The following is a 20,567-nucleotide window of genomic DNA, read 5'->3' on the forward strand; positions in this document are numbered from 1 at the left end:
CAGATCAGACTTTATTTTTCTAGAACAGAGTGCAACAGTTTTCCTGGTGCACGCTGGGCAGTCTGCCATGGGTGGGGTTCCATTCAGAGCAGCAGGCAGAAACAGCTAAGGGAGTGGAGGGGAGTGGAGCGACACACACAGAAGCCTTTGTATTGGATTCTCACCTGCAAAATGGACCCAGAAATCAAGAGCACCTGTAGGGGTGGCAGCTGGAGGAGCAGGCTGCGTTTTAGCCAGGCGCTCTCTTAAAGGGACAGTCTCTGACCCACCTCCCTGCATCGAGGCAGCTGCCACACACACACACACACACCGTGCCCTGCCAGGGGTTAGGAAAGCGGCATAGGCAGACCAAGAGAAGGGAGCAGGCAGCAGCACAGGGAAGCGGGATCAGCAAATGCCCCCTGCCGGAGCCCACTGTCTGCTTCAAGTGCCTGAGACACTCGCACACCAGTTGGTTGAGAGCGGGGATGGGGGGAGGACAGTGGGCGGCACAGTGGAATTTACCCAGCCATTGGCCACAGTCCTTGTATGCAGAGCCTCCGGGAGCCGGGAATCTGTGGAGACCTGGAAACCAGAGCAGTTAGCCCCAGGGGAGAGACCTCACTCCCCCCTCGTAAGTCAAAGATACTGTCAAAGCAACCGTGCAGTGATAAACCCATCACCAACATGCCTGCCTGTCCCTCACTCTTAGTCCGTATGGCAGGGAGCTTCCCGGCAGAGCTTCCCGCCATGTGAAGCTGTCCCTAACAACTGAGCTGTGCGAGGCCAGAGCTGAAGTATTTCTAGGAGGGGGGACCGCGATTGGGTGCTGGGGAGGGGGCTCATCAGCCCAAGGCACGAGGGGATTGGTGAGGCAATCTCACTGCTCCCTAAGGGATTTGTGAGCTTTTGCAGTGGCAGAGGTGACCTTTGTTTTTTATTTGAATGAGTGCCTATGGAACACGCCGCCGTTTTTGCAGCTGTAACATTGTGCCTCTCGGGGGGGGGGGGTGTCATGGCCCAAACTACTCAGGGAACTGCCTAAGCCTGGCCGCACCACCAACTCCACCCCCTCCTGTGCCTGAGTGCTGTGCTCTGCCTCACTTCCACCAACGCTTGCCGCAGCCCTCAGGCACCGCTGCTCTCAGGCGGAGTGGCACTCTGGTGGCCCCTTGCACATATAACTCCCCTCCGCTGTGGCAGCGCCGGCCATACGTGGGTGCAAATGCTTCTTGAGCCCACATAGCAGATTTTTTTTCTAAAAAGGATCAAACTGAGTAGTGTATTCAGTCATTTCATGAACTGTCAAATATCAAGATTTTCCCCCTTTTGAATGAGCAAAGAATGTAGAATACATCAGCATAAGTTATATACAATGTTACTAATTATTGTTGGAGAAACCATATATGTGTAGTCAGTTGAAGTTAAACACAAGTAAAACCAACTTTTAGAAATATTTGCTCTCAGATTAACATTTGCTAAAACATCTGTCAAGACTGAAAGCTTCTAAACTCACAGGCACTCTAAACAACACTGTCAAATGTGGTTAAATACGTTTTACCACCTGAATAAAACCTGAGAAGAAAATAAGGCTGCACCAGTAGGTAGGAGAAAGAAGAACAAGATGTAAGGTAGAGCAGTTTATTTGATCTTTTAGATCCCAGTGTGTTAGCTTTGATTGGAGATCTACAAAAATACAGTTAAAATAAATGCAATCACATCAAAAAATATTTTAATACTAGCATTATACTAGTTAATACCAGACTTGAATTCAGCGGGAGCTCACAGGAGCACAGCCCCTGAATCGTTTTGAGGGTTCCCCCTCCTCCTCCTAACCTACCTACCTTGTCCATTGAATAGTGGGTACCGCTGCATAACAATCCCCGGATGAGCTCCACCACCTGTTTTGCTACAAAATGACCCCTGGTTACTACTAGCATAATACTAGGATTATATCACTTTGGACAAACACACAACCGATAACTGATTTTTTAAAAAAAAAAAGTATTTTAATAATTTTAAATAATAATTCAAAGCACACTCTGAGGCAAAAACTGGAACATATTCCTGCTTATTTTTGATCAGGTTTATTTTTAGTTCTTTTATGAGATATTTCAAATCAGTTGCCATTTTTGATTGGGGTGATTTTGGCGTTATCTGGACGGTAGCCTCTTTCTGGGTTTTTATCAATGTTGAGGTGGTTCCAATGATTACACTATTGGTATGATCATTACACATGTATATGTTTTCTTCACACACACCCCGTTAATGTACCATCTGTTCACATTGACATTGCCTTGTTTTCTGCCCCCCCCCCCATTTTGTGAATGCACTGAAGTAGCCTCAGCACTTTAGTAGCCTCAACAGGACTGAGAAATCCCCATATGAGTACATTCCCTGCCCATCACACCAAACCTAGGCTAGATTATTAGGCAATGTTGATATAATATAAAATAGTGGTACCCATTGTTGGCATGATTATTCCGCATTCCATACTAATCTGGAGCACTCAGCTATCAATTCAATTCACAGGTGCTCATTAAGTATTGTAGAGGCATTTGCAGATATAAAGTTAGTTTGAAAAAAATAGAAGCTACTTAATATAAGTGTAAATCAAACCCCAACTAAACAAAGATTATTATAATGTACAAATGCTAATGGAACATAGCCCATTTCATTATCTAGGAGAGCATCTGATTACAATAAAAATTATTGATACAAAAAAGAACAAGAAAATTGACATTGATATATGGGATAATGTTCAAATTCTTTTGTCTAGGCTGTTTTAACACAGTCAAAATGTCCATTATCCAAAATTTATTTCTCTACATAATATAATGTTTTTATTTCATTATCTTAGAAAACTTCGATAGATCGGGGGGAATTACCCACTAAATTTATGGTTAGGGAAAAAAAGAGATGAGAATAGATCTAACGATAGTTATTTATTTTATTTATGTTTTATTATAAGTGCAAATGGAACTTTTTAAAATCTAACAGGGTATCTGGTGAAAGATACTGTTGATTTGTACAAAGGAAACTAGGAAAAGACTTGAAATAGATATATGGACTATGAAGAAAGGTATTTTGTCAAAGCTTGGAATGATCCCTGCAGCCGCTGTGGCCGGACCTGCCTGTCCCGCATTGGTCTTGTCAGCCACCAGCGAGCCTGCAGCAGACGTGGACTACTGCACCCTTCTTAAATCTTCGTTCGCGAAGCCAAGCCGAGAGGGAATGTATAACTGTGCCTAGGATTGCAATGACAGCCACTTAACTTAGAGCTATCTTCTTATAACTCCACATGCACTCCTAATTCATGCACTCCTAATAAAATCTATTTAAAACACCAGTTAACATGAGCCGGCTAGTGATCTGAAAGACAACATTCCCTCCAAATTAATCTAGGATGCAGAATTTTATTCAATGCATCAGTTCAGAAGGTCAAGTTTATCAGATTCCAATAAATGCCCCCCACTTTATACATTCTTCGAGATCAATTCAGAAAGAATATTAATACAAAAGAGTTAATCAATATCTCCAAAAAATTTTCATTAATTTTGTGATTTTGTTTTGAGTCTCTCAGCTAACAGAACCATTTAATTGCTAGAGCTGAGAGCTCCAGGATGAGAAATACCTGGATATTTGGGGGGTGGAGCCTGAGGAAGGTTTGGAGAGGAGAGAAAATTCAGGGGGATGTACTGCCACAGAGTCCATCTCCCAAAGCAGCCATTTTCTCCAGGTGAATTGATCTAGGTTCTCTGGAGACCAATTGTAATCTCAGCAGATCTGTATCCATCATCTGAAAGTTGACAACCATATTTCATCCAGTGGTACATGCACAGCACTCACAATGACCACCAACTTGAACCTCAAGGAGACTCAATGCTTACTTGTTCTTCTGGAGATATCTCTAGGAGCCACCTGTCAATCACAAGACCTACTGGGCAAGGATGTTGCCTACTTTTCTGAAACAGAGGACCGTTGCCATATTGGGGGATGGGGCTCAGGATAGACACAGGCAGGGCTTTTTTTGTAGCAGGAGCTCCTCTGCATATTAGGTCACACACCCCTGATGTAGCCAATCCTCCTGGAGTTTACAGTAGGCCCTGTACTAAGAGACCTCTAAGCTCTTGGAGGATTGGCTACATCAGGGGGGTCATAGCCTAATATGCAGAGGAGCTCCTGTTAGAAAAAGAGCCCTGGACACAGGTGGCATGTCATGTGGTTTCCAAACCACTGATTGAGTATCACTGGTTTAAGCAATATTCAGGGTTGCTCACCAGAGGACCAGAAATAAAGCTGAGAAAACAACAGTGCCGTGGATTGAATGGATCAGCTTCTTTTGTATATGAAAAGGAGCCCTTCATTGCTCCTCATCTCCCACCAAGGGCAACTCCTTAGTCTGTAGTTCTTTACCACATGCTAAAGGTGATGGTAGAAAGTGCCATCAGATTGCAGCTGACTTATGACAACCTTGGAAGGTTTTCAAGACAAGAGACATTTAGACACGGTTTCCCATTGCCTGCCTTTACCTAGTGACCATTGTTCCCTCTAAGCTGAATTAGCATGAGCTAGCTCACAGATTTTTAGCCTCCAGCTCACACATTTTTGTCTTAGCTCATGAAGGACGACCCTGGAGCACAATAATTCATGCAGTAGCTCACAACTTTAATGCCAGGAGCTCACAAAGTTGAGTTTTTGTTCATGAGACTCTGCAGCTTAGAGGGAACATTGCTAGTGACCCTGGAGATCTTTAGTGTCCTCCATCCAGATACAAACCAGGGATGACCCTGCTTAGCTTCTGATTTCTGACAAGGCTGGGCCACTCAGGTCAGGGCATACGAAAGGCATCTACCTTGTTTATGTGCTACTGATAGGGTTGGGTGAAAGTTTCCCACATGTCCAAAGGGGTGTTTAGTTTTCTAAGTAAGATTCCCATACGATTTGCTAACCGAGAAGCAACAGTTCAGGTGGTCCGTTCCCATATTTTGTATCTCCAGTTCATATGGGGTAGGGATGGGTCAACACCCTAGCGCACACCAAACAGTGGTGTTCCAGGCCATTTTACATAGCATGCAGGGCAAATTCTCTAACCAAGTAACCATGGCGAGGCCTTGGGGTAGTGTCACAGGGTCAGTGGCCTAGGAGAAGGCAACAGACATGGCTTATGTCCGCCATATTCTGAGTGTGGGTGGCTGTATGTCTCTCAGATGCTGGCAGCTCCCCTGAGTTGCTGGCACCCTCCCCATGTCTCTGTTGTGCAGCATTAGGCCATTATTCTTCCTATCATAGAATTGTGTTTTTTGACTGACAATGGTTCTCTACAATATCAAGCAGATACAGTCACAACCCTCCTATCTAAGATCCTGAGATGCTAAGAACTGAATATGGGACTTTGCACATTCAATGCTTGGTGCTTTATTATAGAGCTACACGGTTTAAATATCCTAGAGCAGGGGTCTCAAACATGTGGCTCAGGGGCCGAATCAGTCCCTCGGAGGGCTCCTGTCAGGTCCCTGAGCAATTGGCTGTCATCTTCTCTCTCTTGCTTCCTTCTGCATCACAGCTTGCTTTGCAAGGCTTGTTCAATCGCACAGGAGCTACAGAGCAAATTCTCTTTTTCTCCATTGGCTGAGGCTCCTCCCATAGAAAAGGAGGGGAGGAGAGGCAGAGCTTACTTTGCCAGGCTCTCTCAATTACACAGCAGAACTACTGAGCCAAGGCTCTCTTCCTTCAATTGGCTGAGGCTCCTCCCCCTCCTGGTCCTCTGGGGAAGGAAGAAAAGATCCAGAGCTTCCTTTGCCCATTTCTCTGGATCCCATGGGAGAGATACAAAGAAAGCACCCTTAAGACCGAAGAAGAAGAAGACGAAGAAGACTGCAGATTTATACCCCGCCCTTCTCTCTGAATCAGAGACTCAGAGCGGCTTACAATCTCCTATATCTTCTCCCCCCACAACAGTCACCCTGTGAGGTGGGTGGAGCTAAGAGGGCTCTCACAGCAGCTGCCCTTTCAAGGACAACCTCTGCCAGAGCTATGGCTAACTCAAGGCCATTCCAGCAGGTGCAGGTGGAGGAGTGGGGAATCAAACCCGGTTCTCCCAGATAAGAGTCCACGTACTTAACCACTACACCAAACTGGCTCTAATGTTTTAAGCTTGTTTTATTTTAAGGTGTTTTTTTTTTAAAGAAAGAAAATCTTTAATTTTGTTTATCTGTGTCCTTTATAAAATTTACATCTCTGCTAGCTAATCTTAAATAGGTATGCATGTAGCCCGGCCCTACATGACTTGGCCCAGCAAGGTCTCATTTATGTCAGATCCGTCTCTCATAATCCCTCCGATGAGTTCGACACTCCTGACTAGAGTTTCTTTATGGTATACATATTTATTTGCAGAATGCGAGATGAAATGGCATAAAGAATATTCCTTTGCTCTCCTTTTCAACATCTGCTTTTTGGATTCTCAGTGATTGACCTTATCAAATGATCAAATTCTCACCTACAAATTTATATTATCTTTGCCCTAGAAAAACAAGCACCATTTTTATGCAGCTGTTTGTAAACTAAGACATGATGAAACAAATTACAAATGGTTAAAGTATACATTTCCTTGAGTTTAGAGGACGTCCCCTTCCAGATCTCTGCATGTCTCCGACTTATAGGTATTGTTTCAATCAGTGTTATCAAATGGGTATTATATTTTCTCGTGCCCTGGGGAAATAAACTTTAATAGAGTGCTTGGTTCAAAACTGTCTTTTTCGACTCCAAAAAAGATCAAGGTGAAGAAAAGAAAAGAACTAAATAGAGGTAGCATCTTTCTCTGTGTGTTTTAATAAACAAGGGACTAATAAAAAAACCTTAGAACTCACCCAAGACAGAGTGGCCAGAGAACCAGCACAATCGCTGAGAAATACCTTCAATTTTTAATGTTATTTCTTCTGCTAAGAAATAGCTGCATGCTTTGCTTTTGCAATAACGTGATGTGCCCCAGGGTGAGACAGGAGATATCGTAAAGTTCCTGAATACAAAAAGAAATCAATTTGGAACCTCTGAGATGAAGGCCAAGAGGAAAGGCCTTTGAGCTTCGTTTCATTCCTTTAAAATCCTGGTAATCCTGAATATCACCTGTAGAGGAGTCAAGGGTATAAAATGTCTGGCGAAATCACACTGTATTAACATTTGGGAAGTGGAAACTATTGACAATTTATTACAACTGTAGCACACCATTAACGGCATCAATATGTATATTGTTACTTCCAGATGCAAAATATGAGAGCCAGTTTGATGTAGTGGTTAAGAACGGCGGACTCTAATCTGAAGAAATTGAGTTTGATTCCCCACGCCTCCACATAAAGCCGGCTGTGTGACCTTGGGTCAGTCAGAGCTCTCTTAGAAAGGCATTGACAAGAAACAATTTTAAAGAATGAAACAGGATAGTTTTGAATGCTGAGGACTAGCTTAATTGCTAAACAGAATGCAGGAGATGCAGGTTTCCTTTTGTTTTGCAGGTACGATCCCAAAACCGATACGTGGACGATGGTGGCTCCCTTAAGCATGCCTCGTGATGCTGTTGGCGTTTGCATTCTTGGTGACAAATTATATGCAGTTGGTGGATATGACGGCCAGACGTACCTGAACACCATGGAGTCGTATGACCCTCAAACAAACGAGTGGACGCAGGTATCGATGGGTTGGTCCTTTGTGCAGCTTTCACAAAGGACTTGATGGGGCTGGTTGGTAGCTAGGATCCCTACAGCTGTGCATTTAGAACTGTGACATTTTCTGCAACTCCTGTCAGAGTCTCCCAGAAGAAAGTCAATAATGTTGCCTAGGTAACTGAGGGGGGGGGGGAAGTTCCATAAAATAATGGCGTCTTATCCACATAATACAGTTCCTGTTGTTGTTGTTTTTAATTTCCCTCTGAAATACCTTTTTTTTTTCTCTTTCGAACTCGACAATACCTCAGCTTGAAAATACATCAGGATTTGTTGAAAGAGTTTCTGGTGTCGGGTCCATAAGAGGGTTTTTTTGTCTAGTTTAATTCTTTTCAAGAAAACAGAAACAGAAACAACCCCGCCCCCCACACGGTGAAGCAGTTTATCGTGTTAAACACTTAGCACATTTTTGTTGTGTGCGTGGGCAGAAATTACTCTAAATGATGTTTCTTAACTCTAACATATTATGTTTTATTGAGTAAACTTAAAAAGGTCTTTATTTTTTTAACTCTGTTATGTAGCTTTAAAGAGCCCCATGGTGCAGAGTGGTAAAGCTGCAGTACTGCAGTTGGAGCCCTCTGCTCATGACCTGAGTTCAATCTCTGCGGAAGCAGGTTCTTGTAGCCGGCTCCAGGTTGACTCAGTCTTCCATCCTTCTGAGGTCAGTAAAATGAGTACCCAGCTTGCTGGGGGGAAAGTGTAGATGACTGGGGATGGCAATGTCAAACCACCCCGTAAAAAGTCTGCTGTGAAAACGTCACCCCAGAGTCGAAAACGACTGGTGCTTGCACAGGGGACTGCCTTTACCTTTTTATGTAGCTTCATCCTACCCATGTTTTCTTAGAAGTAAACACCTCTGATATCTCTATCCCAATGAGATAGGATGTCATGGTTTTCAACCATGAGCCAGTTTGGTGTAGTGGTTAAGTGTGCAGACTTTTGTCTGGGAGAACTGAGTTTGATTCCCCACTCCTCCACTTACAGCTGCTGGAATGGCCTTGGGTCAGCCATTGCTCTGGCAGGAGTTGTCCTTTAAAGGGCAGCTGCTGTGAGAGCCCTCTCAGCCTCACTCATGTCGTAGGGTGTCTGTTGTAGGGGGGAGAATATATAGGAGATTGTAAGCCTCTCTGAGTCTCTGATTCAGAGAGAAGGGCAGGGTATAAATCTGCAATTCTTTTTCTTTGAAAGTTTGGATCTTGGTACCTAATGATTCTTCATCTCAGAAAAGGTAGTATTTATAATAGGCAATGTTCCTTGATTTTGCTATTGGTCTGTTTTTCATGCCTTAAAAAAAAAAAAAAGCTCAGCGGAATCTGGGATGAGTGTCTGTTTCCTATTTTGCATCCTTCATTTGCATTGTAAATGGTTTTCATTTTCCATTTTCCCCTCTTGCTTGGGGTCATTGGTTTGCCTTCTCTGCACATATGTGTGCTTTTTTTAGTGTAGCATTTATATATCATGTGCGTTTTATGCATGAACTGTAGCTGCTGTGAGAGCACTCTCAGCCCCACTCACCTCACAGGGAATCTGTTGTGGGGGGAGGAGATATAGGAGATTGTAAGCCGCTCTGAGTCTCTGAGTCAGAGAAAAGGGCGGGGTATAAATCTGCAGTCTTTTTCTTCAGTGCATAGGTAAATAACTGGAGATGACCACCTGTGGCTTTGAGGTGATCTTGACTTGAACGGGCAATAAAAGCCAGTTCTCCTCAAAGCCAGCATGACATGCATCCAAGGCCCAGGGCTCATTTTGTAGCAGAAGCTTCTTTCATATTAGGCCACACCCTTCTGATGTAGCCAATCCTCCAAGAGCTTACAGGGATCTTCTTACAGGGCCTATTGTAAGACTGGCTATATCAGGAGGGTGTGGCCTAATATGCAAAGGAGCTCCTGCTACAAAATGAGCCCGGCAAGGCCATTTTGCCTCAGCCTCAAGCTGGGGTTGGCACCTCTGGTTGGGAAATTCCTGATGATTCAGGGTGGACTCTGGGGAGGGTGGGGTTTGGGGAAGGGAGGGATCCCCACCTTCCAAAATAGCTGTAGTCTCTGGGGGAATGGATCTGTCACCTGGAGATCATTTGTAAACCCAGGAGATCTCCATCACCACCTGGAGATTGGAAACTGTACTCAAAGCAAACACAGAAAACATGAGTTATCAACAATATCGTTTTATTTCTTCTTAGAAATGGCCATTGTAGGTAAGCAGGCTCATAAGAGAGGCTGCAGGCTTTTATGGAAAAGCCACAATGTTTTTCAAGAATTTTGTATTAGAATTTGGAACATTTCAGTATTCTTGCTCCAGTTGTCAGAGGAAGAAACAACACATTTACTGTGGACAGGGTTAAAATTCATATTTGCCTCATAGAAAAAATGCCCTACCAGAATGGTGAACATTTAAAGTTTACCAGGTTCTATTATCCGTTTCCTGAAATCTGTTCCTTTATGCATGAAGGAAGGAGTTCTAACCTGATAGGCTGCAGTTTCTGGTTCCCCTCCCCCCCCCACATTCTGCATTCCACTTTAATCCTACTAAAACAGAAAGGAATGCAGGCTAAATTTCACACAAATCTAAACTGATTCCTCATTAGCAGTTGCTCCCCCACCCTGGCCTTCTGTTTTTCCCAGCTCAAGCAACCAGTTCCCCACCAATTGCTGCGTGGTCGCATTTTGATCTGCGGCTCGCTCCAGTTTCCCTTTCAGCTTCCTGATCTTGTTTTTTAGAGGTCAAGAAGCTGCAAGGGAAATTGGAGGGAACTGCGAGTCAAAATGCAGCTGTGCAGCAACAGGTGGGGCATAACTTGCTTGAGCTGGGGAAAGCAGAGCTATAGCTAAGTGAGGAATTGGTTTAAGAGCAGGGCTCTTTTTCTAGCAGAAGCTCATTTGCACATTAGGCCACACCCTGTGATGTAGCCAATCCTCCTGGAGCTTACAGTAGGCTTTGTATTAAGAACCCTCTAAGCTCTTGGAGGATTGGCTACATCAGAGGGGCATGGTCTAATATGCAGAGGAGCTCCTGCTAGAAAAAGAGCCCTGTTAAAGAGTATGAGAAGGGACCCGCAACAGAATGGCACAGACTGTTTCTAGATTGTTCTTCTACAGTCTGATGAAAAATGGTGTCACTACCTGAGTTCTTAAATTCTGTAATGACTATATTTGGTTATGTGAGTTAGCATGGGAAATCATTTTCAAGGCTTTCAAAATGGACAATGCAAAATAAAATACACACACACACATATATGTATGTGTGTGTGTATATTTGTGTATGTGTATAATGTTTTAATGTAATTTATATATATATATATATATATATATATATATATATATATATATATATATATATTACATTAAAAGATTACTCAGGTTGACTCAGCCTTCCATCCTTCTGAAATTGGTAAAATGAGCACCCAGCTTGCTGGGGGTAAAGTGTAGATGACTGGGGAAGGCAAAGGCAAACCACCCTGTAACTAAATGTCTGCCAAGAAAATGTTGTGATGTGACATCACCCCTGGGTTGGTAATGACTTGGTGCTTGCACAGGGGACTACCTTTTCCTTTTTAATGTATTATGGAACCAGCTATTGCTTCTGTTGATGTTTCTTGAATACATCCCACAAGGGGTTAACATTTCATTCCAGATATTAGATCCTGTCTGCAGATAACACATTTTTAAAAATTTCCTTTTTCGTAGATGGCATCTCTAAATATTGGAAGGGCCGGAGCCTGCGTGGTAGTCATAAAGCAGCCATGACTTTGCCGGTAGTCGATTTTACTGACTTCTAGGTGGATAATTTTTCCCCCTCTGTCAAATAAACAGCCACAAAACTCTGTTGAGCAAAAGGATCGATAGACACAGCCTGCACTCTGTTGATCACAAACTTGAAAAAGTTTAAGAAGAGGGAGGAAAAGCTTGAGGATGTAATGCCTTTCCCAGTCATTAGAAACTGCTCAGCTAATGAACGAGAGACAAAAAGAAACGAATCTGTCATAGAATCCAGGAGGAACGTAAAAGGCAGAAGCTTGCCTCCTGCTCTACAGACTGGAAAGCAGTGATCGCAGACTGGTGTCACCTCTTTGGAAGAAGCTGAGCAGCCTAATGAATGGTTTTCATAGCACTCTGTATGGAACTGTCATAGCACACTTCGTCACTTTTGAAACCATAGTTTTATTAAAAAGAAGGAGTAGGTAATTAATTTATTCTTTCCCCCACCGTCTCTCTTTCTTGAAGCCTTATATCTTTATATTGTTTACTGGATTGGCCATTTACACAGACAGTAAGACATGAGGAGAGACACTCGGTTCCCTTCTAAATGAGTTGAGGAAGTTCTAAAAGGTGTTGGTCTCATTCCTCATCAGAAACAATATGACATTTTCCACGTAACGACTGTTTCTGGGACGTTGAACTGCCCCTCCCATCGGAGCTGTAGGACGTCTCTTCAGGTTGTACTGCTGTTGTATTTGGAGCGTTGGAGAGAGATCTGAACACAGAAGGAGGGCAAAGTATTGTTTGTTTGGCCCAACAGACCTTCGCTTCAAAAGAAAAGAAAAGAAAAGGAGAGCCAAAGGAACACTCTCACAAGTCTACCTTAGCTTCTTGTTCAAGCATGTGTGTACTTGTCTCTTTCAATGTTATTTGTGCTTCTCCAGCATGTGAGAAGCTTGTGGAAGACTGGAAAGTTGCAGCTTACAGCTACATCTCATCATGCAATGGACTCCAATCAACAATTCAATGCCATTTTTGACTGGGGAATATAGTAAGACGGGCAAAATTTTGATTTCAGTTATGTATATGTGCTGATCTTTATTCTTCTTATTGGGGCTTTTTTTATAGCAGGAACTCCTTTGCATATTAGGCCACACGCCCCTGATGTATCCAATCCTCCAAGAGCTTTCAGGGCCTACTGTACTGGGCCTACTGTAAGCTCTTGGAGGATTGGCTACATCAGGGATGTGTAACCAAATATGCAAAGGAGTTCCTGCTACAAAAAAAGCCCTGCTTCTAATCCAACTCAGCTTAATGTTCATTATTATAAAGCCTAGGGTTGCCAAGCTTCTGCTGAGACAAAAGACTAATGGCACTGTGTAAATACTATCACAGCAAAGAACAATCTTAGAGTTTGGAAGCCAATATTCGTATTGTGATGATGATGATGAAGAAGGAGATGACGACGACGATGATGATTTATTGCATTTGATGAATCACCCTATCCCGGCTAGTGCCAGGCTCTGGGCTGTGTACAACATTAAAAAAAAAAAGTATATATAAAATCATTTACATTAAAAAGATTACAAACCCTGATGGCATCTTTAAAGTGCTCTTATTCAGTCATTATCAAGACACAAACATTCAAAAATCAGTTCTTCAAACCTACAAAAATTCACAGTTGACTGAAACTTTGAATGGTGATTCCCACATCTATTCTAAATGCTGTATATCTATGAGAAATACATGAAGTTTATTATACCTTGTTCAACGTTGTATAAAAGCAGGGCTTTTTTGTGTAGGCATTGTACTAAGCGCCCTGTAAGCTCTTGGAGGATTGGCTACATCAGGAGAGTGTGGCCTAATAGGCAAAGGAGTTCCTGCTACAAAAAACTGAAAACTTCAATACCTGAGTCTGTAAGACCTGAGGAAGGGATACAGAAATGAGGTTATACCAGTTCTTGTAGTCTTACAAACTTCTACTTGTTTTAGTTTTCAGCATTGCAACCTCTTGTAGTGTTTGCATTTTGGTCCATATTTTGATTTTTTGGAATGTTTGTGTCTTGATAATAATCATTGCAATACAAATATTCTCTTTCAGCCTCTGAGACTGTTTTTGCTGTGATAGTATTTACACAGTGCTATTAGGGGTTTTTTGGTCAACAACAATTACATTGTGCATTTCTGTCTTGTTTATAACCTTCTGGTGGAGCTGGGATATCCTTCAGAATTGCAACTCATTTCCAGACTGCAGAGATCAGTTCCTTTGGAGAAAATGGTTACTTTGGAGCATGGATTCTATGGTGTTATACATTGCTGAGGTCCCTCCCCTCCTCAAGCCCCATCTTCCTCAGGCTCCACCCCCAAATTTCCTAGTCTGGAGTTGGCAACCCTAATAAAGCTCCTTCACTTGTTGCTGCAAGTTATTCAAACGATGGACCAAACCAGACATTACATGGCAGATGGGGTGTAAGGGTCTGCCTGGAGATGCCAACCTAAAGTAAAAACTCATCAGTTTTCAGCTCAGGACTTATATATGTTACACATATTGATGTATATCCATTATGGAATATCCAGGACCTCACCATTCCAATATTGCTAGAGCTATTTCCCTTCCCAGTAATTTTTCAGCAATTAGATTATTTAATAACAATTCTGTGTGTGTTACACACACACATATAATTGTTATTAAATTATATATATATATATATATATATATATATATATATATATATATATATATATATATATGTATTGTGTGAGAGATAGTGTATGTGCTTCTGGAAGTCATAGCGAGTTCTAGTTATTGACCCCTGCTGGGGGCATGAAGGATATTCAGAGAGGTGACTGCATAAAGCCTGCCCCTGCCTCCTGACTGTGGTATTCCAAGGAGGTCTCTGTTCCAAGTACTTGCCAGGGTTGGCCCTCCTTAGCTTCCGAGATCTGATGAGATCAGGTTTGCCTGGGCTATCCAGGTCACAGCAACAATTCTGTAGATTCTTGATAATTTTCTTCTAATCACTGATGCTAGTGGAAATATTTTAGGGCTAAATTTATTAATAGTTGTATCCAGCAAAAATAAGACCTGTCTTGGTGCTAAATTTTGACCCAAGATTAAAAAATAATAATAATTTTGGCTTTCTTTAAAGAATAACAAATGTCGTTTTTGTTGGTTGTTTGGTTGGCTGGCTGGTTTTAATCTGAGAAACACAAAGCTAAACCAATGTAGTTATGCCACTCCATAGTATCATGATAGATTCTAGAGTCAAAGCCCTTCTTTCAATCCAGGTTTCCCCATATTACTCAGTGTTAGCTTGAAATATTTTTCTGCCCATTCAAAATTAATCAATATTCACTCAGTCAATTTTTTTTTAACCTCGTGATAATCAGCTACCAAAGACAAAATAATAAAAGAGACACAAATATTGGCACAATAGCCATCTGATTGGGAGGGATGGTGGCTCAGTGGTAGTGCATCTGCTTGGTAAGCAGAAGGTCCCAGGTTCAATCCCCAGCATCTCCAACTACAAAGGGTCCAGCCAAATAGGTGTGAAAAACCTCAACTTGAGACCCTGGAGAGCTGTTGGCAGTCTGAGTAGATAATACTGGCTTTGATGGACCGAGGGTCTGATTCAGTATAAGGCAGCTTCATATGTTCATGTGAATTGATACACAGTGCATTCCTATACTGAATTATACCCGTGTAAGTCCATTGACTTCACTGGCCTCAAAAGGATGAGACTCTGCTTAGGATTGCACTGCTTAAGCATCAGAAAAGTTTCCATCTGCCCTGACCTGGATAGCCCAAGCAAGCCTGATCTCATCAGATCTCAAAAGCTAAGCAGGGCTGACTCTGGCAAGTACTTGGATGGGAGACCTCCTTGGAATACCAGAAGTTAGGAGGTGGAGACAGGCTTTATTCAGCCCCCATGCTCCCATGTAGAGGTTGGTCACCAGAGGTCACCATGACTTCTAGGTACACACACATACACATACAAAAAAAAATGTTTCCACCTGCTCTCTCCCCCCCCCCCCCCAAAAAAAAATCACCTTTCCATAGCAGGCTCATAATGTAAATCAGACCATTAAGATAAATTGGTTGACACATTTCACCACCAGATGTCTAACTGAACTATCCAAATATGCCAAGCCAATTTAAATGTTGATTTTAAATCAAATTCCAGCTATTAGTTTGAGGCAAATAGCTATCTTCTCCTTGTTTACTTTGCAAACTTGCAATGAGCTCATCAATATCAATTTATTTCTCTAACTGATTAAGGAACACAAAGGTTGTTCTAAATACAGCGTGACAACATAACATCATTGCATATGAAACTTCTTTAACTTAATTCTGTTCAGCAGCCTAAATGGCTTATCTTAAGCCATGCTCACCAGAGCTTGGGACCTAAGCAGGGTTTGACCACAGTCAGTATCTGGATGGGAGACCACCAAGGAAGACTGGGGTTAAGGAAGGCAATGGCATATCATCTCTGCTCATTTTTTGTCACCCTGACCTAGCCTAATTTTATCAGATTCTAGAAGCTAAGCAGGGTTGACCCTGTTTATTGCTTGGATGGGAGACCACCAAGAATTATAGGGGTTGCTATACAGAGGAAGGCAATGGCAAACCACTTCTTCTCATCTCTTACTGGCAACATGTCATAGCTGAGGTCACCATGAGCTCATTGGGACACATTCTTCTTTCTGATTCCCTGCATACAATGATCCGGTCTAATAACAGCTCAAGGTTACAGGTAGAAAAGAATAACAGAAAGAGCTTGGATAACCCCTGTTTAGTCCTCTGCAAACAAGACACCTTCCTCCTTTTTTTTTTTTTTAAATTGATGGCAGTATTTTACAATGGGTGGAAAGGAAAACATTGACTGGGAAAATTCCTGGAAAATGAAAATGCTGGAAGTAGCCTCTGACCATCTGTCCATCCAAATTGGCAGTTAGGGACATGCAAAAGAAAAGGATTTCAGGAAAATTCAGATTCAGGGGTATTGGGGGCTTATAAATTCAGGGGGGAGGGGAGAGAGAGAGATCTCCTAATAGCAGCTTCGGTAGCCAAATCTGATTTGGGAGATATTCAGCTATTCCCAAATATACGACCCCATTATACCCTATGGGCCATTGAAGTCAAAGGCAAAATAGGGTACAATGAATTGCAGCTGCGGGAGGAGGTTTGAGGTAGAGGCTCCACAATTGCAGGGAAGCTGCAGGAGCTTCTCCCCCAAAGAACCCCCAAATTTCAAAAAGTTTGTGCAAGGGGCCACAGGGTATAATGGAGCTGAATAGCCACCGAATTTTGGCAACTATTTGCAACTGCTGTATTCGGCAGCTGAATAGATCAGAGAATCTGATTCAGCTCTATCTGGCCTGAATGCAGCCGAATCAGCTGCTTTTCGGGGTTGTACTTGGTTCAGCCAAACTGAAAACAAATAGCAAGGGTATTGTGCAGGGGTCTCCAACCTTTTTGATTCTATGAGTACCTTTGTGCTTCTGACACAGAGATGGTGGGCACAAGCACGACATGGCTGCTGCAGGATAAGGAGCCACACAGAGGAAGCCCAAATTCAGGGGGAAAGAGGGGTAATTTTTTTTTAAAAAAAATGCACTGGGAAAAAAGAACAAGAAAATAAAACCCACGCTGTCAATGGCAGCTGCTGCTGAAACGATGTTATTTTAATCTACACAACCAATCAGATCGCCAATGTTCAATCAGAAGTTCTGCTGGGCAACAGCCCCACATAGCCCCACCCACTTGGTGGAAGCATGGAAAAGTGTTGGAGGTCACCATGTTGGGCACCCCTGGTGTAGTGCGTGTCTGCGATGCAATGTCTAGTTTGGTTCAATGGTATTTATAGGGTGAAGAACACTCCAATCAAATCAGCTTGTCTCAGGAGCAGAGCATCTCCGTTGCATACATGAAGTCACATTAAAAGATGTCCGACTTTTTTAGACTTTGCAAAGAACTACTTTGTATGGGAATGAACTTCAATGGCTTATTGTTGTGAGCACAGAGCCTACCTTGACCTAACCGGGATGTCACTCTTGGCTGTATTAAGTCATAAGCATGATGGGATTTATATATCAAGGTACCAACATGAGATTGTTTCATCTATGTGTGCATGGGAGAGTCTGATTTCATTAAATGGCATTGGTTTGCATAACTTCTTATGAAGTTCTGAAGGGTGCTGCTGACAAATTCTGTCATGGTGTGAAAGGGGAAAAAAAGAAAAGAAATGTGAGGTTCTCCCATTCAAATCCATCTGCTAGTAAAATAAAAAAAAAAGATTTGTGTCCCAGTAATTTCATCTTTTCCAGTCCTCATTTTTAAAGAATTAAACATAGTTAATACGTAATCTGTAGAACTGCATGATGAGATTTATTCCTTATTAGAATGGGATAGAATCTGAAAGGAGTAGTACTTATTAAAACAGAGGACTAAATGGTGGATTGAGCAGATAAAAGGAAGTACTTCTTCACCCAAAAATTAATTAATGTGTGGAATTCACTGCTGCAGGAAGAAATGGCTACTACAAGTATAGACACCCTCAAGAGGTCCATCAGTAGCTATTAGCTGCAAAGGACAGATGGAAGACTATGCCCAGGGCAGTGATGCTCTTTATTCTCCATGCTTGAGGGGCAACTTCGGGAGGGTTTCCAGAGTTTTGACCCCACTGGTGGATCTCCTGATGGCTCCTGGGTTTTCGCCACTGTGTGTTGGACTGGAGTGTTGATCCAACTTGACTTCTCTCATGTTCTTACTTACGTGAAAACGAGGAGATCCTTTCTAGCAGAAAGATCTCTCTCAGTGTGAAATGTGATCAAGTGGCTTCTGACTTATGGCAACCCTATGAATAAATAAATTCCAAGATACCCTAACATTAGCAGCCTCACTCAGGTCTCTCCAACTGAGGACCATGGCTTCCTTAATTGAATCAATCCTACTCATGTTGGGTCTTCCCCTCTTCCTGCTGTTAACTTTTCCTAGAATTATTGTCTTTTCCAGTGACTGTCATCTTCTCATAACGTGACCAACAGGGCCGGCTTACCCACTAGGAAACTAGGCATTTGCCTAGGGCGCTAGCAGGGCAGGGGTGCCAAAATGGGCCCCAGCCTCAGCCCCACCCCCTAGGCAAATCCCTAGTTGCCTGCTTCCCCCTCCCACTCACCCACCTTTTAATGCCCGGGGAACCAGCAACAAAATGCCAGCTCCCGGGCACTTTCAAGGTGCCCCCCTTCACTGCCAATCAGCTGATCAGCAGGAAAAGTGGCGGAGAGGCCGGCTGGGGCTCCTATGCCGGCCTTCCAGCGCTCTCCAGACTTTCAGTGCTGGGGCAGCGGTGAAAGGAAGAATCAGCAAGCCGCTGAAAATGTGGCCTCCATCGCTGCTTCTTCCTCACTTCCTCCCTGGATTGCATGGGAGGGAAGTGGGGAAGAAGCAGTGGCAGCTGCTTTTTCAGTGGCTTGCTGATCCTTCCTTTAGCTGCCGCCCCAGCGCTGAAGGTCCGGAAAGCACTGGAAGGCCAGCAAAGGAGCGCCGGCCTCCTTGCAGCTTTTTCCACTGATCAGCTGATTGGTGAGGGAGGGGGGCACCTTGAAAGAGCCCCGAGAGCTGGTGCAACGTGGGAGGGTGGCGGGCATAGAGACTGCCTGCGGCACCATGTGCCCATGGGCCAGGCCTGATGACTAATGTACAATAGCTTTAGTTCAGTCATTTGAGCTTCGAGGGAGAGTTCAGGCTTGATTTGTTCTAGAGCTCAGTTATTTGTCTTTATGGTGGTCCATGGTATCCATAAACTCTCCTCCAACACCACATTCCAAATGAAGAAGGCTATAATTGCACATAAACTGGTGGGCAGGCAGATTTGCTGATTATTTTCTAATCTATCTTGATGCTCATGAATCAATTCATCTGTTATTCTTCCTGTTTAGCAAACTCAAAGGTGTCTGCAAAATTTAAAAAATACAAATGGATAAGTGAGGGAAGAAATACATAAAGCCCAATATGGATGCAGAACGCTATCCACACATTATGAAATTATCTGAGTATCTTTCCATGAAAGAGGAAGATAGTAGTCCTTACAGGAAAGATTAGGTGGGGATGGTTCATTTATGTTGGATTTCCATTGCTTACCCAAAGTACTTTCTAGGATGAACTTATCTATAATTCCCTGCAGAACACAGGGCTTCTAGGAAGTTAACAAATTCCTTCTGCCATCTGTAAGCTGATAGTTTTTCTTCGTAGAAAACGCACAGCACCGTTTTGAAATGTTATCTCTAAGGGTGTTTTTACATTCGGTTTGATCCAGAGTTTTAGAGTCTTCAGATCACCTGCCACCGTTCCGCTTTAATTATTTTCCTTTTACATTTGTGGACTTGCTCTGCTCATTTTGCATAGCCAAACTTTTATATTGCCTGCTGAAAGCGTTTCAATTGTGGGGGCATATCTGATCAGAGGGCAGCCGGAATACCAGTGCTTAATTAAATGTATACGATTGCTTGGAAATCGTGTCAATGCTGCAAAAACAATACACATTTAAATTACAAGATGAGGCAAGCAATGATATGTTAAAATTTCAAGTGCTGTCAGTTCTCATGCAAATTACTGCACCTTGTGGCTTTTGGAGGAGTCTTTTAAAACGCATGAAAACTTCTACAATACAAGTTTGAAACGCCTGTAGAGAAATGACTGGATCAAAACTAGTTTCAAGAAAAAACAATGCAGCAGCAGTGCCAGAACCCATCTCAACGAAACAAATGTAGATGCTTCGGGCAACAATGCAAAACAGTTGTGAGAATATTAGATAATGCAAAAGGTGAGTTTCCAATGCAGTGATAGAAAGTCACAAACTGTCAGTGTAAAAACATCCAAAGTCTGGAAGGCACAGAAACTATACTTGGGTATATCAGGGTGACAGAAGTGCTACATAGTAACTAGAACAATAAAGAGTGGACTAGCTACTAAATCTACAGTGCAATCCAAAGAACACTTTCCTGGGAGTAAGCACCATTGAAAAGACCTGAGTAGAATTCAGAGTAGACCTGCTTAGGATTGCTGTCCTACTCTTGTACTCATTATCACCAACAGTTCATGGACAGTATTTATTGTACCTAATTGTGTCTGGTGATTGGAAAAGAGTGGACTATATATAATTTAAATAAAGAAATG

At 42.7% G+C, this 20,567-nt stretch overlaps 1 protein-coding gene across 2 annotated transcripts in view; it reads left to right on the top strand.

Moving 5' to 3' along the window:
* The window catches only part of KLHL1 (kelch like family member 1), a 331,806-nt gene extending 320,115 nt beyond the window's left edge, over positions 1–11,691 (top strand). For both annotated transcript variants that reach the window (XM_060233540.1, XM_060233541.1), the window contains exons 10-11: positions 7,488–7,659; positions 11,378–11,691. In XM_060233540.1, coding sequence (XP_060089523.1) covers positions 7,488–7,659; positions 11,378–11,437 — 232 coding nt within the window. In that variant the 3' untranslated portion in view covers positions 11,438–11,691. The remainder of the gene's footprint in view (positions 1–7,487; positions 7,660–11,377) is intronic.
* The last annotated feature ends 8,876 nt before the right edge of the window (positions 11,692–20,567 follow it).

This window comes from Heteronotia binoei, chromosome 3 (genome assembly GCF_032191835.1).
Source record: "Heteronotia binoei isolate CCM8104 ecotype False Entrance Well chromosome 3, APGP_CSIRO_Hbin_v1, whole genome shotgun sequence".
Lineage (NCBI taxonomy): Eukaryota > Metazoa > Chordata > Lepidosauria > Squamata > Gekkonidae > Heteronotia > Heteronotia binoei.